General features: G+C 40.8%; 1 protein-coding gene across 8 annotated transcripts in view; it reads left to right on the forward strand.

Annotated features, from left to right (window-relative positions):
- The window catches only part of thada (THADA armadillo repeat containing), a 466,325-nt gene that overhangs the window by 23,954 nt on the left and 421,478 nt on the right, over positions 1-20,893 (forward strand). For all 8 annotated transcript variants that reach the window (XR_011355652.1, XM_069931122.1, XM_069931123.1 and 5 more), the window contains exons 11-13: positions 6,562-6,716; positions 9,835-9,990; positions 10,132-10,263. Coding sequence is in view for 7 of the 8 variants with exons in the window: in XM_069931122.1 (XP_069787223.1) it covers positions 6,562-6,716; positions 9,835-9,990; positions 10,132-10,263 (443 nt within the window). In the remaining variant the exon portion in view is untranslated. The remainder of the gene's footprint in view (positions 1-6,561; positions 6,717-9,834; positions 9,991-10,131; positions 10,264-20,893) is intronic.

The raw sequence follows: 20,893 nt of genomic DNA on the forward strand, positions 1-20,893 counted from the left end.
AATCATCTGTGTTAGCTGTTTAACTGACAGATTTTTGTGCACAGTATTTTCAGTATTTTTCCATTCTTGATCTTTGGTCCAAAAAATAGAATACCTACTTTCTCGAAGGAGAGGCAAAACTCCCTAACCTGCTTAACCCAAGTCCCAGTAATATCCTAGTAAATCTTCCTGCGCTCTTTCTAACTTATTGATATCTTTCCTGTAGTTAGATGACAAAAATTGGACACAATACTCCAAATTTGACTTCCATGATGTCTTGTACAACTTTAAGCAAACCCCTATACTCAGTGCTTTGATTTATAGAAACTTGGAAAACCTACAGCACAATAGAGGCCTCTCGGCCTACAAATTTGTGCCAAGCACGTCCCTACCTTAGAAATTATGAGGCTTACCCATAGCCCTCTATTTTCTAAGCTCCATCTACCTATCGAAAAGTCTCTTAAAAGACTCTATCATATCTGCCTCCACCACTGTTGCTGACAGCCCATTCCATGCCCTCACCACTCTCTGCATTTATATTAAAAAAAACCTTACCACTGACATCTCTGTACCTACTCCCCAGCACCTTAAACCTGAGTCCTCTTGTAGCAACCATTTCAGCCCTGGGAAAAAGCCTCTGACTATTCACACAATCAATGCCTCTCATCATCTTATATACCTCTATCAGATCATTTCTCATCCTTCATCGCTCCAAGTAGAAAAGGCTGAGTTCACTCAATCTGTTTTTATAAGACATGCTCCCCAATCCAGGCAACATCCTTGTAAATCTTCTCTGCACCCTTTCTATCCCTTCCACATCCTTCTGATAGTGAGATGACCAAAACTGGGCACAGTACTCTTAAGTGGCATCTGACCAGGGCCCTATATAGCTGCAACATTACCTCTCAGATCCTAAATTCAATTCCACGATTAATGAAGGCCAATGCATCATATGTCTTCTTAACTACAGAGTCAACCTGCGCAACTGCCTTGACATCCTATGGACTCGGACCCCAAGATCCCTCTGATCCTCCACAATGCCAAGAGTCTTACCATTATATTTCTGCCATCATATTTGGCCTACCACAATGAACCACTTGGAAGTAAAACACAAAATTCTGTGGACACTGTGGTTGAAGTAAAAACACAAAATGCGGGAGAAACTTGGGTCAAACAGTGTCCTTTATGTCACAAAGGCAGAGAAACGTAACTGACGTTTTGGGCTTGAGCCCTTTATCAAAGTATGAGAAAATGCTAGTGAGCGTCGGAACGAAAGAGGGGGAGGGCAGGGCAGTGGAGAAGGGAGCGATGGAAAGCAGCACTGGGGGGGAGGGGGGAAGGCAGGGCTGTGTAGGTGAAAGAACTGGAAAGGCAGGAATTGGCAGAGGGAAGAAAAGGCAAGCAGCTTTAATGGAAACCAGTGAAGTATTGAACACTTATCTGGGTTGAACTCCATCTGTCACTTCTCAGCCCAGTTTTGCATCCTATCAATGTCCAGCTGAAACCTCTGACAGTGCTTTATAAACGTTAGGGCTGTCAGAGGTTTCATCGGGAACCACACCCCCAACCTTTGAGTCATCAGTAAACTTACTAATCCTTCCTTCCACTTCCTCATTCAGGTCATTTATAAAGAGTAAGGGCCCCAGAACAGATCCCTGAGGCACACCACTGGTTGCTGACCTCCATGCAGAATATGACCCATCTACAAACACTCTTTGCTTTCTGTGGTCAAGCCAATTCTGGATCCACAAAGCAATGTTCCCTTGGATCTCATGCCTACTTACTTTCTCACTAAGCTGTGCTTGAAGTACCTTATCAAATTCCTTGCTGAAATCCATATACACTACATCTACTGCTCTTCCTCCATCAATATGTTTAGTCACATCCTCAAAAAATTCAATTGGGATTTTAAGGCATGACCTGTCCTTGACAAAGCTATGCTGACTATTCCTAATCATATTATACCTCTCCAAATGTTTGTAAATCCTACCTCTCAGGATCTTCTTCATCAATTTACCAATCACTGAAGTAAAACTCTCTGGTCTATAATTTCCTAGGCTATCTCCATTTCCTTTCTTGAATGAAAGAACAACATCTGCAACCCTCCTGTCCCCATTGATGATTCAAAGATTATTGTTAAAGGCTCAGCAATCTCCTCCCTCACCTCCCACAGTACTCTGGTTCCCTACACACTTTCCCAAGGTCACACTTAATATGTCTTATTCTTTCACTTCTTATCCCCTTGCTTTTCACATACTTGTAGAATGCCTTGGGGTTTTCCTTAATCCTGCCCGCCAAGGCCTTCTCATGGCCCCTTCTGGCTCTCCTAATTTTAAGATACTTCCTGTTAGCCTTATAATCCTCTAGATCTCTAAACCTTACCTCACTCTCTGAACCTTTTGTTAGCTTTTCTTTTCATCTTGACTAGATTTATTATAGCCTTTGTACACCACAGTTCCCTGTCTTATTGGAACGTACCTATGCAGTACTTCGCACAAATATCCCTTGAACATTTGCCACATTTCTTCCGTACGTTTCCCTGAGAATATCCATTTCCAATTTGAGCTTCCAATTTCCTGCCTGATAGCCTCATAATTCCCCTTACTCCAATTAAACACTTTTCTAATGTTTCTTCCTAGAGTTTCTTCCACTCTAATGCTATTGTAAAGGAGATAGAATTATAATCACTATTTCCAAAATGTTCTCCCACTGAGAGATCTGACACCTGACCAGGTTCATTTCCCAATACCAAATCTAGTACAGACTCTCCTTTTGTAGGCTTATCTTGATATAGTGTCAAGAAACCTTCCTGAATACACCAAATAAACTCCACCCCATCTAAACCCCTTGCTCTAGGGATATGCCAATTGATATTTGGGAAATTAAAATCTCCCATCACAATAACTGTTATTGGTGCACCTTTCCAGAATATATTTCCTATCTGCTCCTCGATATCTTTGTTACTATTGGGCGGCCTATATAAAGTTGTTGGTCCCTTCCTGTTCCTAACCTCCATGCACAGAGACTCTGTGGATGTTCTCACCATGACATCTACCTTTTCTGCAGCTATGACACTATCTTTGATTAACAATGCCATGGCCCCCACACCTCCCTGTCTTTTCTGAAACATCTAAAGCCCGGCGCTTGAAGTTACCATTCCTGTCCCTGATCCATCCAAGTCTCTGTAATGGCCACCACATCATAACTCCAAGTGCCAATCCACACTCTAAGCTCATCCGCTTTGTTCACAATATTTGCATTAAAGTAGACACATCTCAAACCGTCCATCTGAGCATGTCCCCTTCTCTTTCACCTGCCTATCTTCCCTCACACACTGTCTCAAGTTTTTTCTATTTGTGAGCCTACCAACTCTTCCCCAGTCTCTTCAGTTCAGATCTCATCCCCCCAATAACTCTCGTTTAAACTCTGCTCAGTAGCCTTAGCAAACCACCCCACCAGGATATTAGTCCCCCAGGATTCTTTCTTTTTCAATATTTTTATTGTTTTTATGTAATAATACACATGTACAGAAAAAAAAATTGCATGACACTGATATAGCTGTAATAAAGTAAGCAAACTCATTAATAGATTTTTTTGGCCTTATACATTATTAATTCAAGAATATATTGAAACAAAAGAAAAAGGATTGAAAAATCAGAGAAAGAAAAAAAAAATTATATTATCGAAACCCTAAACCATTCTAAAGTTGCTTGGCAATATAACCATAACCATATAACAATTACAGCATGGCAACAGGCCAATTTGGCCCTTCTAGTCCGCACTGATCCAAGTACCCTCCTCTAATCCCACTTACCAGCACCCTGCCCATATCCCTCCATCCCCCTCCCATCCATATACTTATCGAACTCTTTCTTAAATGACAAAATTGACCCTGCCTCCACCACCTTTCCCGGAAGCCCATTCCACACAGTAACCACTCTCTGAGTAAAGAAGTTCCCCTTCATGTTACTCCTAAACCTTTGCCCTTCAGCTCTCAACCCATGACCTCTTGTATCCATCTCTCTACTCTCAATGGCAAAAGCCTTTCCACATCAACTCTATCTATCCCTCTCATTATCTTAAACATCTCTATCAAATCCCCTCTCAGCCTTCTACGTTCCAAGGAATAAAGACCTAATTTGCTCAATCTCTCCTTGTATTCCAGATGTTGAAACCCAGGCAACATTTTTGTAAAACTTCTCTGCACTCTCTCTATCTTGTTAACACTGTTACGAGCCCAGAAGATCCATAAACCCAGCAGCAATAGATAATCACCAAGACAAATGGTTAGTTAAACAGAAGTTGCTTTTAATTATCTTTAAACATGAAAACAGAATCAAACTTCAACTTATCACTATTGACTTACTTAACTTAACCCCCTTCTAAGTCTAAGCGCACGTGTTTGTAATGTGTGTAAGTTCAGAAAAGTTATTTGATTCACAGTCCAATCTCACTTCTCACTCCTCCAAGTTCACTGGTTGCAGGCAATTCTTATACTGTACACAGAATTTAACATTTATAAAGTTTACCAGGCTTTGATGCTTGAAAGGTAAATGGTTACCTCTCAGGAAGGTTCTTGTCAGTTTTCAGAGAGAGATTTGTCGTATGATGACATCCACAACTGATTCCTTTTTAATCAGCCACTCCAGTGTCTTGCTGACGAAACTTGCCACTTCAGGGTTCTCCAGATGATAAACTCTTTCTTTCAGGTCACCACAGAGTTCCTTTTTGTTTCCCTTATACCAAGTGAAACATTAGACAGCCAGACCTCTCCTCTTCCATGAACCACAATGGCTTTGACCAGGCCGTCTTTCAAATGGGATTTTCATAAGCTTGCCCTATTCCAGTCCCAGCTACTTCTGCTGACTGTAACACTCTCTCTCTCACACACACACACACACACACACACACACACACACACACACACACACACGCACACAGAGAAAACCACATGACTCTCTTAGGACAGCACTTTGCACTCAGACAGCCTGCAGTACCGGACCTAATCTTCTGAATTAGTTCATCTGTTGCTTTCCAAAACAATAATCCATTACTCTACAGCATGTCCAATTAACACCTACTTGTGAAGTCCTTATCAGCACTCTTTTTTGCAACAGCACTCAGAGCCTGGACTGTCTGGCTTGAGCAGAGGTCTGGCATTTTAAATAAGATCTGTTTTGAAGTTTTTGTACATGACCTAAACTTAAAAAAAACCTGCCACAATTAATCTGCTTTAAAACATATCTATATACAATATAAAATAATCTGTCACAATAGGTTGCCCATCCCTGCTGGCAGAGTAGCCTGGATGAGGAACTGAAGCATATTTTGTCGATGGTACTCCTGAAATTGTTGTGGGATGTTTGAAGGGAATGAATGATTAGGTTGATTAATGGGATGCCAATCAAGCAGGTGGGTTTGTCCTTTATGATGGTGATTTTCTTTATTGATGCCACAGTCATCAATGTAAGTGTTCATTCATGATCTTGATTTGTGCTCTGCAAAGATCTTGGGGTGCGAGGAGGCGAGTCATTCAGTTTAGAACACTCAGCCTCTGACTTGATGTGGTGGACCCAGTAAGGGGGCTGTGAAACATCCAGTTGAGTTTCTGCTCTTCATGTTTCTTGCTCCTTGCAGACATGATGGGCTACTTTGTTACCAAGGAAGCAAATGTACCTCCTCCTGCCTCCACAATGGAAGGCAGGACATTGATTAAGCAGCTGAAAGTGATTGAGCCTGGGGGCTGCCTTGAGCAATACTTGCAATTTGTGTTTAAGGTTGCTTAAAAATGATTATATTTATATCACTGTGGGTATGAGGCAGTTGACTGATACAAAGAGCCACAGCAGGACTTGCTGTGCCTTGCAGGTCTATTGACCTAAGTTTGATCCTGATCTCCAGTACTGTCTCTGTGGCCTTTATGTGTTCTCCCTGCAACTGCATGGTTGCCCACTCTGCACTTTGGTTTCATCATTTGTGTGCAGATTGGTGGGTTAATTTGGAGTGAGCATAAATCACCACCAGTGGAGATGGATAATTGTCAAATTAGAGTGGAATTGATGGGTATGTGAGTGAAAATAAGTGGGTGAATGGGAGTAATGGGATTGCCCTGAGAGCAAACAGGGACTGAGTTGGCTGCATAACTTTCTACACTGATGATGGCAACTTTTAGGCTGAAAATATCGATTCCAAAACCAACAATTTTAGTTCATGCACATTCATCTTGCGTGGCTTCCATAGTTTGCAAGTTATCTTTTCACATTCTTTGATGATAGTATAAATTTACAATGTGCAATAAATTGTAGTATGTTGTTAAAAATTGAATTGTCTATCTTTAATATCTTTTAATAGTGAATGGAACATGTTCATATTTTACATGAAACTTTGCTCTGGATGTTTTTAAGTTATTTTTACTTCTGAGCAAAAATTGCTGTGTATCTGACCAATAGCTCCTAAAGGAAATAACAATTTAGTCAAAACAAATTTTTGCTGATACAGATTGGTAATATGAAACAATTTATTTCAGATGGGTTTACTGATGGCACTTTGTCACTAAGCAGATTCTTTGATTTATTTCTTTAGGTGCCTTCAGCTGCAGAGGTGCACTTGGAGCTTTGATGACTTGCTTGAGAACCGCAAGAGCTCAGGGACTCTGGAATACTGCTGAGAAATCCACATGGGACCAACTCATACCTATTGGTCTGATAAAACAGGCTTTGGTTCACAAACATGAACAGGCATGAATAGAAATTTGATATTTTTATGAAGTTGTTAATCACATTAGCAAATGTTAGTGGACAATTTAATTTTCCAAACATTGTTCCAGGGGATAATGAAAATGGTTTGGAAGAACACTACTGAAGGAGTTGCAAGCTGGTATTGATGATCTGAAAATTCCTTTCAATGCTCGAAATACTGTGCATGTATATTCATGACTCGGTTATGGATGGCATCTCTCACTAAAATTTACCTTATTTGCCGTATTTGGAAAGAGACGATGATTTCATTCTTTTCCCTCTTTATTACCAATCTCATCTGTTTCTAGTAAAAACACAATGTTGGAGAAACTCAGCAGGTCAGTGTACTTTATATAGCAAAGATGATGACACATAACTTGAGTCCTTCATCAAAGTATGGAAAAATGTCAGCAGGCACTCAAAAGAAATTGGTTGGGGGAGGGGCATGGATGGCATTAACGTTGACTTCTCTGGTTTCCACTAGCCTACTTCTCATTCTCTCTCCCTCCCTTCCTCCCCTTTCCCTTTGTCTTCTTTCATCTAGCTCTCCACCCCTTTTCCCCCTCTATTCACAGGGCCATCCTTCCTTCCCCTGCTTGTTGGTGTGCCCTCCCTCCCTTATCCATCTATTCCCTCCTACCTTTGCTCCTCTCCTCCCCCAATACCATTTTGTTTGGGTGTCTGCTAACAATTTCCATACTTTGTTCAAGGGCTGAAGCCTGAAATGTTGGTTATGTATCTTTATCTTTGCTATATAAAGAACACTGTTTGACCTGCTGAGTTTCTCCAGCATTGTGTTTTTACTTCAACCATGATGTCTGCAGGCTAGTTTGGGATGATGCACTGACCACTTTATTTTGAATTGGTATTTTATTTCCATAAACTTGATGTTATCCATGCTTGCATCACACCATTCTAAATTCATACTCATTTATCTGCATTGATTTAGGTTAATCAGCGTCCCAATTTCAAAATACCGTCAGACACATCTTCCCCTCTCTGCCTTCCTTAGGGACCACTCCCTCCATGCGTCCCTCATCTACTCATATCTTCCTACTAAATGCCCTCTTGGCACCCTCCCTTGTGATCGCAGGATGTGCCACATTTTCGCCCAGACTTCCTCCCTCACCACCATTCCGAACTCCAAGCAAGCCTTCGAGGTGAAGCAACACTTGTTAATCTGCAAGAGTCATCTACTGCATCTGGTGCTCCCATTGTGACCTTCTTTACATTGGAGAGACTAGACGCAGACTGAGAGTTTGTTTCGCTGAGCATCTTCGCTCTGGCCTCATCTGTGACAGGGATCTCCTGGTGGCCAACCATTTCAAATTTGTACTCCACTCCCATGCTGACCTGTCTGTCTATGGCCTTATGCACTGCCAGATCAAGGCCACCCAAAAATTGGAGAAGCAACACCTAATATTCTGTATAGGCACTCTCCAACTAAATGGCATTAACATCAACCTCTTCGATGCCTGCTAGACCAATTTCTCTCAGCCCTATCCCTCATTCTCTTTTTGCTCCAGCTCTCCAATGCTTCCCTCTCCAACTATCCGTTCATAGAGCCATTCTTTCCCCCCCCCTCCCCCCCCCCCCCCCCCACACCCCCACTCCCTTATCTACCTCTTGCCTGTGGACCAGTGCTTCTCCCTTGGCCCTTGCCCCATCATTTTATTCAGGGCCTATCTACATTTTGCTCATACCTTGATGAAGGGTTCAAGCCTGAAACATTGCTTACATATCTTTATCTTTGCTATATAAAGTATGGTGTTTGACCTGCTGAGTTTCTCCAGCATTGTTTTTACTTTAAAATCCTCATCTTGGTTTTAAATCCATAGTTTTGCTCTTAAATCCATAGTTTTGCTTCAGTCATGCAACGCTCAGAGTTCTTTTTGATACTTTAGCTACTTTACCATATCTAGTTTTAATTGCACTGCCTTTCATGGCCTTGTCTTCACTGATAAGTTCTTGGTTTGGCTGCCTGTGCCCCTCTGTCTCTCCAAATCACTTTTTTCCTTCAGGCAATATTACAATACCTGAGTTTGAACAAACTTTTGGCTATTTAACCTGATATCTGATATCTCCATATGTCTTGATTTTTCTCATGGAAATGTTTATTCCTCAATAGACTATCTTGCCATCAGAAATTATGAGTTGTATCTTTGAATATTTTTCTTTATTAACCTTTGTCTTATCTTTTCATTTACTAATCAACTTCAGCTGTATCTATTTTTCTACATCCTTGTATTCTGGCATAATGTCTTTTTATTGAATCTGATTTTTTAAAATTCTGGCTCATCAGAGCTAACCCACCACTTTTTTATCACATTTGTTTGTTTTATTTAAAGTCAAGCAACTGGGAATATCTAATATTCAACATTGGTCACTCTGCATTGTCCTAGTAGTGACTACCAGATTTTTTTAAAGGCCTTTGAATCAAAAAGGTTTTCACTGTGGTGTGTAGTTACATAGTCACCACATCTGAATTGCTTTTCAAATCTAGGTTTATTAAATTTGTTTAACCAAATTTAGATTTGCACATTGACAGGGTAGGAATGGAACTGTATGTCAAAGGCAACTTGCAGGCCAGATCTCAGTAGATCTTATGCTGTGCACCAAAATCAAACTTGTATATCTCTGTTTGCACAATTAATTAATCTAACCTCTTTGGCCTTTTTGTGACATTTCTTCAATGCTTTGGTGAGGCTCTATCTATGTTGTCAAATTTCCTTCATTGCATTAGTAGCAAGTATCGAGGATTGTGTTTTTACGGTGCCCTATGACGAACACTCAATTTTCATAGCTCGTAATGTTTTGGAAGTTAATATTGAGACTTTTCTAATTACTATGAGCAAGCAATCAGTATATCAATATTGCTTAGATTATTGACTATTTTGGCTTCATTATGAGAGGTTTGAAAATGATTGAGGTTCACAGAGAATTGGCTGTAGCTCTCATTGCAATTCCATGTTAGGTTTTTCAATATTGTAATGGGCATAAAGGAAGTGCTGGTCAATGCAGGAGAATTGACAGTGGCAGCTCATATGAATATGAAAGGCATGGTACTGAGTAATGTTAAAATACAAAGATGCAAAAGCCAACATAATTTTTATTACAGGTTCGTCTAGATGCCTTGGGTTTGTTGTGTGAAACAAACCGTACTACAGAACCTGTATCTGAACAAGAGATGGATTTAGTAAAATTCTTCCTTGCCTATAATCTGAATAGCCAGTCTCCTGCAATGAGGCAGAAAATTGTGTGGGTACTGAGAAAGGTAGGCCCATTTTGATTCTCCTGTTGTACTTACTTTCCAGCCGCGGGGTTGTGATTATGGAATTTGTTAACAAGAATATTTTTAATAATATTGTTAACAATAATAATAAACTTGCCTCCCATTTAATCATTTTTGATGCAGCTATTCTACAGAATACAGGACAGTTCCCAAATACTTTATAAACAAACTCAGGCAATGAATAGGCAGAAAAGCACCAGATGTGAAGAAAAAACAGTAGATCAAGATCCAGAAAGTCGACTACAACAATACAAGGTACAGAATAATTAGTTAATAATAATATTGTACACTTACGAATAATTGATTTGCCATTAAAATTGAATATGTTATTGATGTGAATGATACAATTGATTGTTATTCTTCAAACCATCATTCTGGTTCTTTGAATAATATTTTCCAATAAAACTGTTTTCACTTAGACTACAAAAGTACATTTAACAAGAAGCATATATAAACATCTTTTATTCTTTATCTAAAAGTAAATGAGGATTTTACTGGGTGTGCCGCTATGTACAAAGAAGGATTGTGATGAAATTAAGTACAATATAAAACTAAGTTCAAAAATAAAATATTTGCTTGCTTCATTGTCTTCTCCAAAATAAGCCTGAAAGCTGGGTCATTGACAGACATGGGGAAATTAAACTGAATAATTCCTATGCTACCAAGTGAATCACTAACCGAAATGGAGACATCTTTTTCTCTGGTTGGTTCTTCAAGGTTTTTGTTATGAAAGCAAAGACACGCAAGTTTATAAATGGAAGAAGCAAACCCGTGAATATTTGCAAGGATTTACCTTGGTCTGAATCTAATTTTAATTTAGCTGAAAGAGGGCCCAAAGAATTCATTTCCAAAAGCCCATTTGGTATTATTATTCATTTTAATAAATCTCTTGGTGCCTGCCACATTGACCACCGCCAGTGGGCTGATAACGCCTCAAACCGTGCATCTTGGCGCCTCACAGTTTGGCGGGCAGCAGCCTCCTTTGAAGAAGACCGCAGAGCCCACCTCACTGACAAAAGGCAAAGGAGGAAAAACCCAACACCCAACCCCAACCAACCAATTTTCCCTTGCAACCGCTGCTATCGTGTCTGCCTGTCCCGCATCGGACTGGTCAGCCACAAACGAGCCTGCAGCTGACGTGGACTTTTTACCCCCTCCATAAATCTTCGTCCGCGAAGCCAAGCCAAAGAAGAATTATCATTAAATCATTTTGATTGTTTAAAAACTTTGAATCTAATCTGCAGTTAATTTTGAAGTTTGCACTCGAAGTGCTTAAGAACCTTTTTCTGTCATCTACTGTGCTTTCTTCTTGAGTTAGAACACGTTAATGCTCTGCTTTTTTCAGTGTGGCAGGATTGCATACTGATTTACAATTTCCTCATTGTGCATGCTAACCTTTGTCAAAGATGTGCAAACAGTGTGTTGCAGGCATCAATCAAGATTTGACTTATTAGCATACTTGCTATTTGGGTTTCAACATTGTTAATGGCAGGCAGTGACCAAAAGCTGCCTTGCAACTCTGAGAGAACAAGTTCATTGTCCCAGCTGAAAATGCTGACATTATTTGGAATGGTGCTGTGTCATAAAGATTAGGACTGGTGATTTTTGTATGTGCTGGTGCTCTTGATGCAAGAGATGGAGGTGAAAAACTTCTGCATTCTGAGTATGGATACAGAAAATGATGAGGAGGAAGAGAGAGCAAATGGCCATGGCAATCAATTCCAAGAGAGCACCACAAATTCCTTGTCACCTTGTATTTAGGTCCTTAGCATTCAAGTCCCCAAGAACAGTATATAAAGCTTCGAATGCTAGGTCTCACCAATGTATCACAGCTCAATTCCTTACACTCTCATCAGTTGCCTTTCATCCAGGACTGATGCTAATCACACCCCAGCTCGAGTTCACACGTTAAACAGTGTCTGTTTTTATCAGTTAGCTATCCAAGAACGAGAAAGTAGTGGGTAAAGAACTTGTGAGTTTGAAGACTTGCTGTAATTTCCTGGTCACAGTCCAGCTCAGATTCTAGCAGTATGCATTTCTTGGACAAAAGTAGGGGCACAATCTGCACATTGTGATGGGCCTGCACCTGTGGCAGGAGATGAGGTTAATGAAGAAGCCAATTTGCCAGAGACCTGATTATCCACAAATTCAGCTGCACAGGTATCTCCATTTTGGTTCATGATGGAGTTGATCCCTCAAAGCAGCTTGCACATCCGCAGTAATAACCTGCAATGTGGGCAAGCAAATGAATTTCAGAAATTTCTGTGCTTGCATTGCCAGCTTCTCCCTGGAAATAAAAATTAAATGAGGTTATCTCTTTTTAAATGGCCAACTATTTAGACTTCCTTTGCATAAACCTGGGCATTTTGAAATATTATAGATGTAGGGAGAAAGGCAGCTGGTTGACTGTCAGGAGAGGCATGGGGAAAAGACAGAGAGAGCAGGGTAACCCTGTGGCCATTCCCATTAACAATAGGTATACCATTTTGGATACTGTTGGTGGGGATGACCTACCAGGGAAAAGTTGTACTGGTCGAGGCACTGGGACCGGATCCTCATCTTAGAAGGGAAGGAGGGAAGAGAGGAATGCAAGTCATGATAGGGGATTTGATAGTTAGGGGGACAGACAAGAGGTTCTATGGGAGAGATTAATTATCCTGGATGGTTTGTTGTCTCCCTGGTGCCAAGGTCTGTGATCCCTCAGATCGCGTGCTCCCGATTCTCAGAAGGGAGGGTGAACAACCACATCATAGTCCATGTTGGGACCAATGACGTGGGCAGGAAGAGTGAGGAGGTCCTGATAGGAGAGCTTAGGAAGTTGGGAGCAACGTTGAAGGAAAATACCTCCAGGGTTGCATTCTCAGTACTGCTACCTGTGCCATGTGCCAATGAGCCGAGAAACACAAAGATAATCCAGCTTAACACGTGGCTAAAGAGATAGTGCAGGAGGGAGGGCTTCAGGTTTCTGGATAATTCTGCTCTCTTCCAGGAAAGGTGGGACCTGTTCCGGTAGGATTGTTGCACCTGAACTGGAGGGGGACTAACATCCTTGCGGGTAGTTTTGTTAGTGCTGCTTTGGGGGTGTTTAAACTAGATTTGCAGGGGAAGGAGAACCAGAGTGTTAGAGCAGATATTAAGGACAATAATGAGAATCATGTAAGGACTGCAAAGACTGGGTTGTGCAGGAAAGAAATGGTCTCGTGTGCATCTATTTTAGTGCGAGGAGTATTGTCGGTAAGGCGGATGATCTTAGAGCAAGGATTTCTACGTGGGATTATGACATTATTGCTATCATTGAGACTTGGTTGCAGGATTAGCAGCTGAATGTTCCAGGGTTCCATTGTTTCAGACGGGATAAAGGGCAAGGGAGGAAAGAAGGAGGTGTTGCATTGCTAGTCAGGGAAAATATCACAGCTGTGCATAGACCGTACAGGACTGAGGACTCATCTACAGAGGCCATATGGGTGGAGCTGAGCACGTTATAATAGACTGCTCAATAGTCTGAGAGAATTGGAGCAGCAAATCTGTAGGGAGATAGCAGACCGATGTAAGAAACAGAAAGTTGTGATAGTAGGAGATTTTAACTTTCCTCACATAGACTGGGACTCTCATACAGTAAAAAGAATGGATGGACTGGTTTGTCAATTGTGTACAGGAAAGTTTTCTATATCTATATGTTGAGGTACCAACAAGAGAAGATGCAATACTTGTTCTTTTAGGGAACAGGCAGGCCTGGTGGCAGAAGTATGTGTAGGTGAGCATTTAGGGATCAGTGACCATAATATTATTAGTTTCATGCTAATTATGAAGACGGATAGGTGTGGTCATGGAGTTGAGGTTCTGAATTGGAGAAAGGTCAATTTTGAGGAAATGAGGAAGGATCTCTGAAGAGTCAATTGGAATAAGTTATTTTCTGGCAAGGATGCATCCAGCAGGTGGAAAGCCTTCAAGGACAAAATTTTGAGAGTGCAGACATTGCATGTTCATACCAGGAATAGTGGCAAAATTAACAGACATAGTGATCTTTGGTTTTCAAGGGATATTGGAGAGCTGGTTAAGAAAAGGAAGGGACTATATATGCACTTTAGGCAATAAGGAGCAAATGAGCTACTTGCAGAGTATAGAAAATGTAAGTGTAGCATGCTGGATGCGAGCGAGGGAACAGACTGGAGACACAGACTGAGATCTGAGGTCACAGCAGGAATGTTTATTTAAACTTGGCGCATTTGCTTTTCACCTGTGCAGTCAGACAGCACTTGTGCCTTGCCGCTTGCGTCGTGCTGACATAAGGGTGCACGCCATCTTCCATCATGGAGCGGAAGAGATGGGAATGTGTCGCCATTTCTGCTGTGACTGCCCCACCGACCGCACATAACAAGCGGGGCTGGTTCGTCACGGCAGATTTTTGCTTCGCCACAAGAGAATGTTTAAGAAGGAAATTAGGAAGGCACAAAGAGACATGGAGGTGCTTTGGCAGATAATGTGAAGGAAAATCCAAAGGGTTTCTACAAGTATATTAAAAGTAAAAGGATAGTAAGAGACAAAATTGGAACCCAAGAAAATCAGAGTGGTCAACTACATGTGGAGCCTTGCGAATGGGGAGATCTTGAACAATTTTTTTTGCATTGATATTTACGCATAGTTAATAAATATGGAAGGGAAACAAATAGAATTGTCATGAAACATTTGGGGTTTATCAGAAGTAGGGGTTTGCAGCCTTGCAATGAATAAAGGTAGACAAATCCCCTGAACCTGATATGATATTCCCCCGTATCTTGAAGGAGACAAGTCAGGGCCCCTGGTGGATAGATTCAAAATGTCCTTAGTTATACAAGATGTTGTCACGCTGTTTAAGAAGGGCTCCAAAAGTAAACTAGGCAATTATAGGCCAGTGAGCTTGACGTCAGTAGTATGTAAATTATTTGAAAGATTTCTGAGAGATAGGATGTATAGTTATTTGGATCGTCATCAGATGATTAAGAACAGTCAACATGGATATATGTGTGGTAGGTCGTATATAACAAATATTGTGGAGTTTTTTTGAGGAAGTTACCAGGAATGTTGATGAGGGAAAGCCTGTGAATGTTGTTTATATGGACTTTAGTAAGGTATTTAATAAGTTTCCACATGAGAGGTTGGTTCAGAAGCTTAGGACACTTGGTATACATAGAGAGGTTACAAACTGGATTCAAAGTTGGCTTGGTGGAAGAAAACAGAAGAGTGGTGGTGGATAGTTGCTTCTCAGACTGGAGGTTTGTGATGAGTGGTATGCCTCAGGGATCAGTGTTGGGACCATTATTGTTTGTTATCTACATAAATGACCTAGATGATAATGTGGTGAATTGGATCAGCAATTTTGCTGATGACACAAAGTAAGGCAATGTAGTGGGCTATGAGGAATATTTTAAAAGCTTGCAGAGGGATCTAGACCAGCTGGGAAATTGGGCCACTAAACGACTGATGGAATTTAATGTAGATAAGTGTGAATTGTTGCACTTTTGGAAGAGTGAATCAGGGTAGGATGTACACAGTAAATGGTAGGTCATTGAGGAGTGTGGAAGAGCAAAGAGATCTGGGAATACATATACATTGTTCCCTGAAGGTGGTGTCGCAGGTGGACAATGTTGTAAAGAAAGCTTTTGGCATCTTAGCCTTTATAAGTCAAAGTATTGAGTATAGAAGTTGAGAAGTTATGTTGAAGTTATTCAAGTCATTGGTGAGGCTACTCTTAGAATATTATGTGCAGTTCTGGTCACCCAGCAGCAGAAAAGATATCAATAAGATTGAATGAGTGCAGTGAAGATTTGCTAAAATGTTGCTGGGTCTTCAGGAGTTGAGTTACCAGGAAAGATTAAACAGGTTAGGACTATACTCCTTGGAACGAAGAATGAGGGGAGACTTGAAAGAGGTTTAGAAGATTATAGACAGAGTAGATGTGAGTTTCCACTTAGATTGGGAGAGATAAATTGGAGAGGTCATAGCTTTAGGCTGAAAGGGGAGAGGTATAAGGGAAACATTAGGGGAAAGTTTTTCACTCAGTGTGGTGGGATGTGGAATGAGCTGCCATCTGATATAGTGATTGCAAATTCAGTCTTGAGTTTTAGAAATAAATTGGATAAATACATGGATAGGAGAGGTCTGGAGGGTTATGCAGTGGGAGTAGCTCAGTGGGACTAGCTAATTTTATTGTTCGGCACAGACCAGAAGGGTTGAATGGCCTGTTTTTCTGTGCTGTAATGTTCTGGGGTAATCTGGAGGAAACAGATTGCAAAAACACTTCATTGCTGTGGTTACTTTCACAGTCACTGGAAATGCTGTCCTTGTCCTATGCTGAATTGCAGTTAAAGCCTTTGGAAAATATGCCTGACGATCTACTTGGTGAACTGCCTGGTCATGCACATTCGTTGCCATTTGAGTTCTGCTAAATCGTTTTTTCTCTGTGAGCAGATATAACTTGTTGCTGAGATCATTTGTTCCATGTTCTCTTCTTTCACGCCTTACTCCGACTGGGTCTTCAGCTTATTTTCTTAACTGTGCTTTATTCCAAACTAAAATTGGCTTACCACTGCATCTGTCTTTGGGGGTGCAATTAAAAAAACTGATAATCTGCTTCCATCCTTTAGAAGTTCTGATGGTTTGGCATCTGGATCACCAGCTATTTCCGTTCCTCTTTGTTTTGTGCCCACCTTCTCTTCCTATTCTCTGGGCCTTTGCCCTCTCGTTTCAGCCCCTGACCACTTGCTGGGGCCCGAGTTCCTGCATTCCTTTTTTTTTTGGTAATATTTTATTTATCATTTTAAATGTATTTAACAATCAACAATCATCAACAAATATCAAGAGAACCTCTTCCTTCTATATAAGTTCTCTTCTTCTTTGGCTTGGCTTCGCGGACGAAGATTTATGGAGGGGGTAAAAAGTCCACGTCAGCTTCAGGCTCGTTTGTGGCTGACAAGTCCGATGCGGGACAGGCAGACACGATTGCAGCGGTTGCAAGGGAAAATTGGTTGGTTGGGGTTGGGTGTTGGGTTTTTCCTCCTTTGCCTTTTGTCAGTGAGGTGGGCTCTGCGGTCTTCTTCAAAGGAGGTTGCTGCCCGCCAAACTGTGAGGCGCCAAGATGCACGGTTTGAGGCGTTATCAGCCCACTGGCGGTGGTCAATGTGGCAGGCACCAAGAGATTTCTTTAGGCAGTCCTTGTACCTTTTCTTTGGTGCACCTCTGTCACGGTGGCCAGTGGAGAGCTCGCCATATAACACGATCTTGGGAAGGCGATGGTCCTCCATTCTGGAGACGTGACTATTAAACAGAGAAAGAACAAACAAAAAGGAACACATAAGAAAGCATCCCATAAAACAATAAAACATATGGAGACATGATAATACCACTGTGTTAAAATATTTACAGTCTACTGGCTAGTCAGTGGAGATCATAACTTTGTATTGGTACCAATATGCTCCAAATAAGGCTGCCATATTTTTAGGAAGGTGTTATATCCCTTCCTGAGATTGTATGTAACCTTTTCCAGTGGGATGCAGCTTTTAATCTCCGAAGACCACTTATCCATGAGTAGATGGGAGTCAGACTTCTGTGTTACTGCTATGTACTTCCTGGCCACACATAAGACATTTTCTGTGAATTTAATTTGAGAATTAGTGATCTACCAACAGTGGTAAAGTTCCCCAGAAGACAAAGCTCTAGATCTACTGGGAAGGTGGCTCCTGTAGTCTTAGTTAGGGTGTCACAGAGGTCACACTAGAAGGGCCTCACCTTCGTGCAAAGCTAGGTAGAATGTAAAAAGGATCCAACCTCTACACAACACTTAAAACAAACCTCTGATAATTCTGTTGCCTGCACTCCTTTTAAAATGCATGGTTCTGTTTTGCATGCCTCTTGACATTAACCAGGTTCAAGTGAATTCAAGGTGTGTTGGAATAATACCAATGTAACATCCGATATTTTATTAACTCCACTTGTCAATTGTCACCATCGTCTCATACATATGAGATTAGCAAAATTTTAATTGAACCTCTTTGCCAGGAACCTTAAAGTCAGTAAATTAACATTTGCTAGTTGCTATAAGTGTTACAAGCTCAGAGGACCCCAAAACCCAGCAGCAATAGGTATTCACCAAGACAAATGGTTACTTAAACAAAAGTTCCTTTTAATTATCTTTAAACATGAAAACAGGATCAAACTTTAACTTATTACTATTAACTTAACTAACCCAACAACCCCCTTCTAATTCTAAGTGCACGTGTATGTAATGTTTTATTGTAAGTTTAAAAAAGTTATTTGATTCACAGTCTAATCTCACTTCTCATTCCTCCAAGTTTACTGGTTGCAGGCAATTCTTATGCTGTGCACAGAATTTAACATTTACAAAGTTCACCTGGCTTTGGTGCTTGAAAAGTAAATGGTTACTGCTCAGGAAGGTTCTTGTTGGTTTTCAGAGAGAGATTTGTTGTTCACTGAACACCCAGAACTGATTCCTTGTAACCAGCCACTTCAGTGTCTTGCCAAAGAAACTTGCCCTATGAGGATTTTGCAGATGATAACCTCTTTCTTTCAGGCCACCATAGAGTTCCTTTTTGTTTCTCTTATTTGGTGAAACATTAGACACCCAGTCCTCTCCACTTGCTTGAACCACAAGGGCGTTGACCAGGCTGAACTAAGCACTCACAATCTCTCTTCCAAATGGGGTTTTCCACAAGTTTGCCAGCTTGTCCTGTTCCAGTCCCAGCTGCTGCTGCTGAATGTAGCACTGCAGAACTGAATTCCGTCTCTCTGAGAAAAAAAGCCTGTTTTTCTCTCTCTCTGCTAGCAAAACCACATGACCCTCTTAGAACAGCAAGTTCCACTCAAGACAGCCTGTGGCTCCTTCTTTCATCTGTTGCCTTTCTGTAAACAACAATCCATTAGTTAAGTCTCTTGGGCACTCTCCAAAGCTTTTGCAAAGGCTCTTGGAGCCGGACTGTCTTGCATGAGCAGAGTTCCAGTATTTTAAATAAGATCTGTTTTAAAGTGTTTGTATGTGACCTAATATCTATAATCTGTCACATAAGTCATTCAATAACAACAACCTAGAAAGCAAAGGGTACATGTACAATATAGCAGTAATTCACATTCAATTATTGATTAACTTAAATGTGATTGATGATCCCTTCAACCAGCACAGTTGGGGCATCCTTCATGCCACATAATATCTCATTTGGAATCCTCCTGGGTGGTGGGGGGGGGTGGTGGAAATGGCGTGATGGTGTACAGAGAAGACGTGGGAACGCACCTCCCACTGGCAGAACTATTCAAAACATGTTTTAAAGTTTTAATTTTTTTTGAAAGTCTTAAATATACTGTTGAAGTATCGTAGAAGTAGCTATGAAGAAAACAAAAGCTCAACCAGCAAACAAAACAACTACTAAATAGTTAACAAGTGCTGAAAGATTTGGGCCTACCTTACAAGTGGAGCCTCTGGACTCTATTCCTCCTCACCCTCGTCCACAGCGCCAGTCCTCTGGTAGATTCAGTCTACACAGGCGCTGACTTCACGCAGCGCCTGCAGAAGATTGCGCTGGCACCCGTTGTCATTCCCCTCCGAACCAAGAACAATTATGCATGTGTGGACTGGAAGAAGAGGAAGACCAAGGTATGGAGGAGGAGGAAACTGTTACATACAAGGGTAGGCCTATGGTTCAGCAGGCTTTAAACTTTAAATCAGATTCTCGCCATTCAGATTCAACTTTACATATTGATGCATTGGAGAATCAAAGTGAAGAAATAATGTTAAAATTGTTGGTGTTCCAGAAGAATTTGAAGGTTTCAGTTTTTCCAGAAGTGGATTCCCGAGGTTTTGGGAACAGAATATTTTTGAAAGGTCTGTAACTGGTCAGAGGTCATAGAGCAATAAGAAGGAAGCTTCCACGTTCTATTTTGATTAGATGTCTGCATTATCAAGATAGAGAGTTGATTTTAAGACTTGCTGTTCAAGATGCAAGAAGTAATTAGGGCCCTTTAGTAGTTAAAAATAATAGTCCTTTTTTATGTTGATTTGAGTCAAGCTATAATTAAACGTCGTAAAGAATTTAATTCGGCTAAGGCTTTAAAGTTTAAATCAGATTCTCACCATTCAGATTCAACTTTACATGTTGACTTATCCAAGCAGATGGAGAATTTGGCAATCCAGATGAGTCAATGGTTTTCATCTATTAAATTGGATGTGGCAAAATGTTTGAAAGTGGTGGATAAGTTCCAGGGTAAATTTAAGAAGATTAAAGAAGAATTTATTGATTGTAAAGATGATGTGGAACATTATAAAGAAAAGATGGGTCAGATGGAGGATTCATATACTGGCTGGGAAATTCAGAAAAGTGATTTGTGGAAGAAAGGATAAATATTTGCTTTTCGGTATCCTGCTGTACTTAAAGTTTTTTTATGGAGATTATCAATCTCAGATTTTTAGTGCTGAGGCTGAAGCTCCTTCATTTGCTAATTCTTTACCCGATAATAAGTAGGTACAAAGTCAAGAAAGGTTTCCTTAACAACCTGCTGTGTTCCGAAGAGGAAGAATGGAAAGCAAGAGATGGAATCTCAGTAGTTGATTGATATTAGTATTGATGATGATCAGGTTAAGAGATTTGGAGGAAGCATTTCACACTTGAAATGTTTTTTTATATATTTTTGTTGTTCTGTTCAGGGGAGGTGGTTCAGCTACTGATCCTTCCATTGGTCACTCCCTTATAATTGAGGGGGGGGGTAATACTGCTTACAGTATTTTTTTTTTAAATGGGATTTCTCTTCTTTCTTTCTTCTTTGAGGAGATCTTTGGCCTGTATGTGTTGTTGCCATGGGGAGGTGGTTTGCAATTTCTGGTGGGGTGTTTAAGAAATTTTGG

This window comes from Narcine bancroftii, chromosome 4, assembly GCF_036971445.1.
Source record: "Narcine bancroftii isolate sNarBan1 chromosome 4, sNarBan1.hap1, whole genome shotgun sequence".
Lineage (NCBI taxonomy): Eukaryota > Metazoa > Chordata > Chondrichthyes > Torpediniformes > Narcinidae > Narcine > Narcine bancroftii.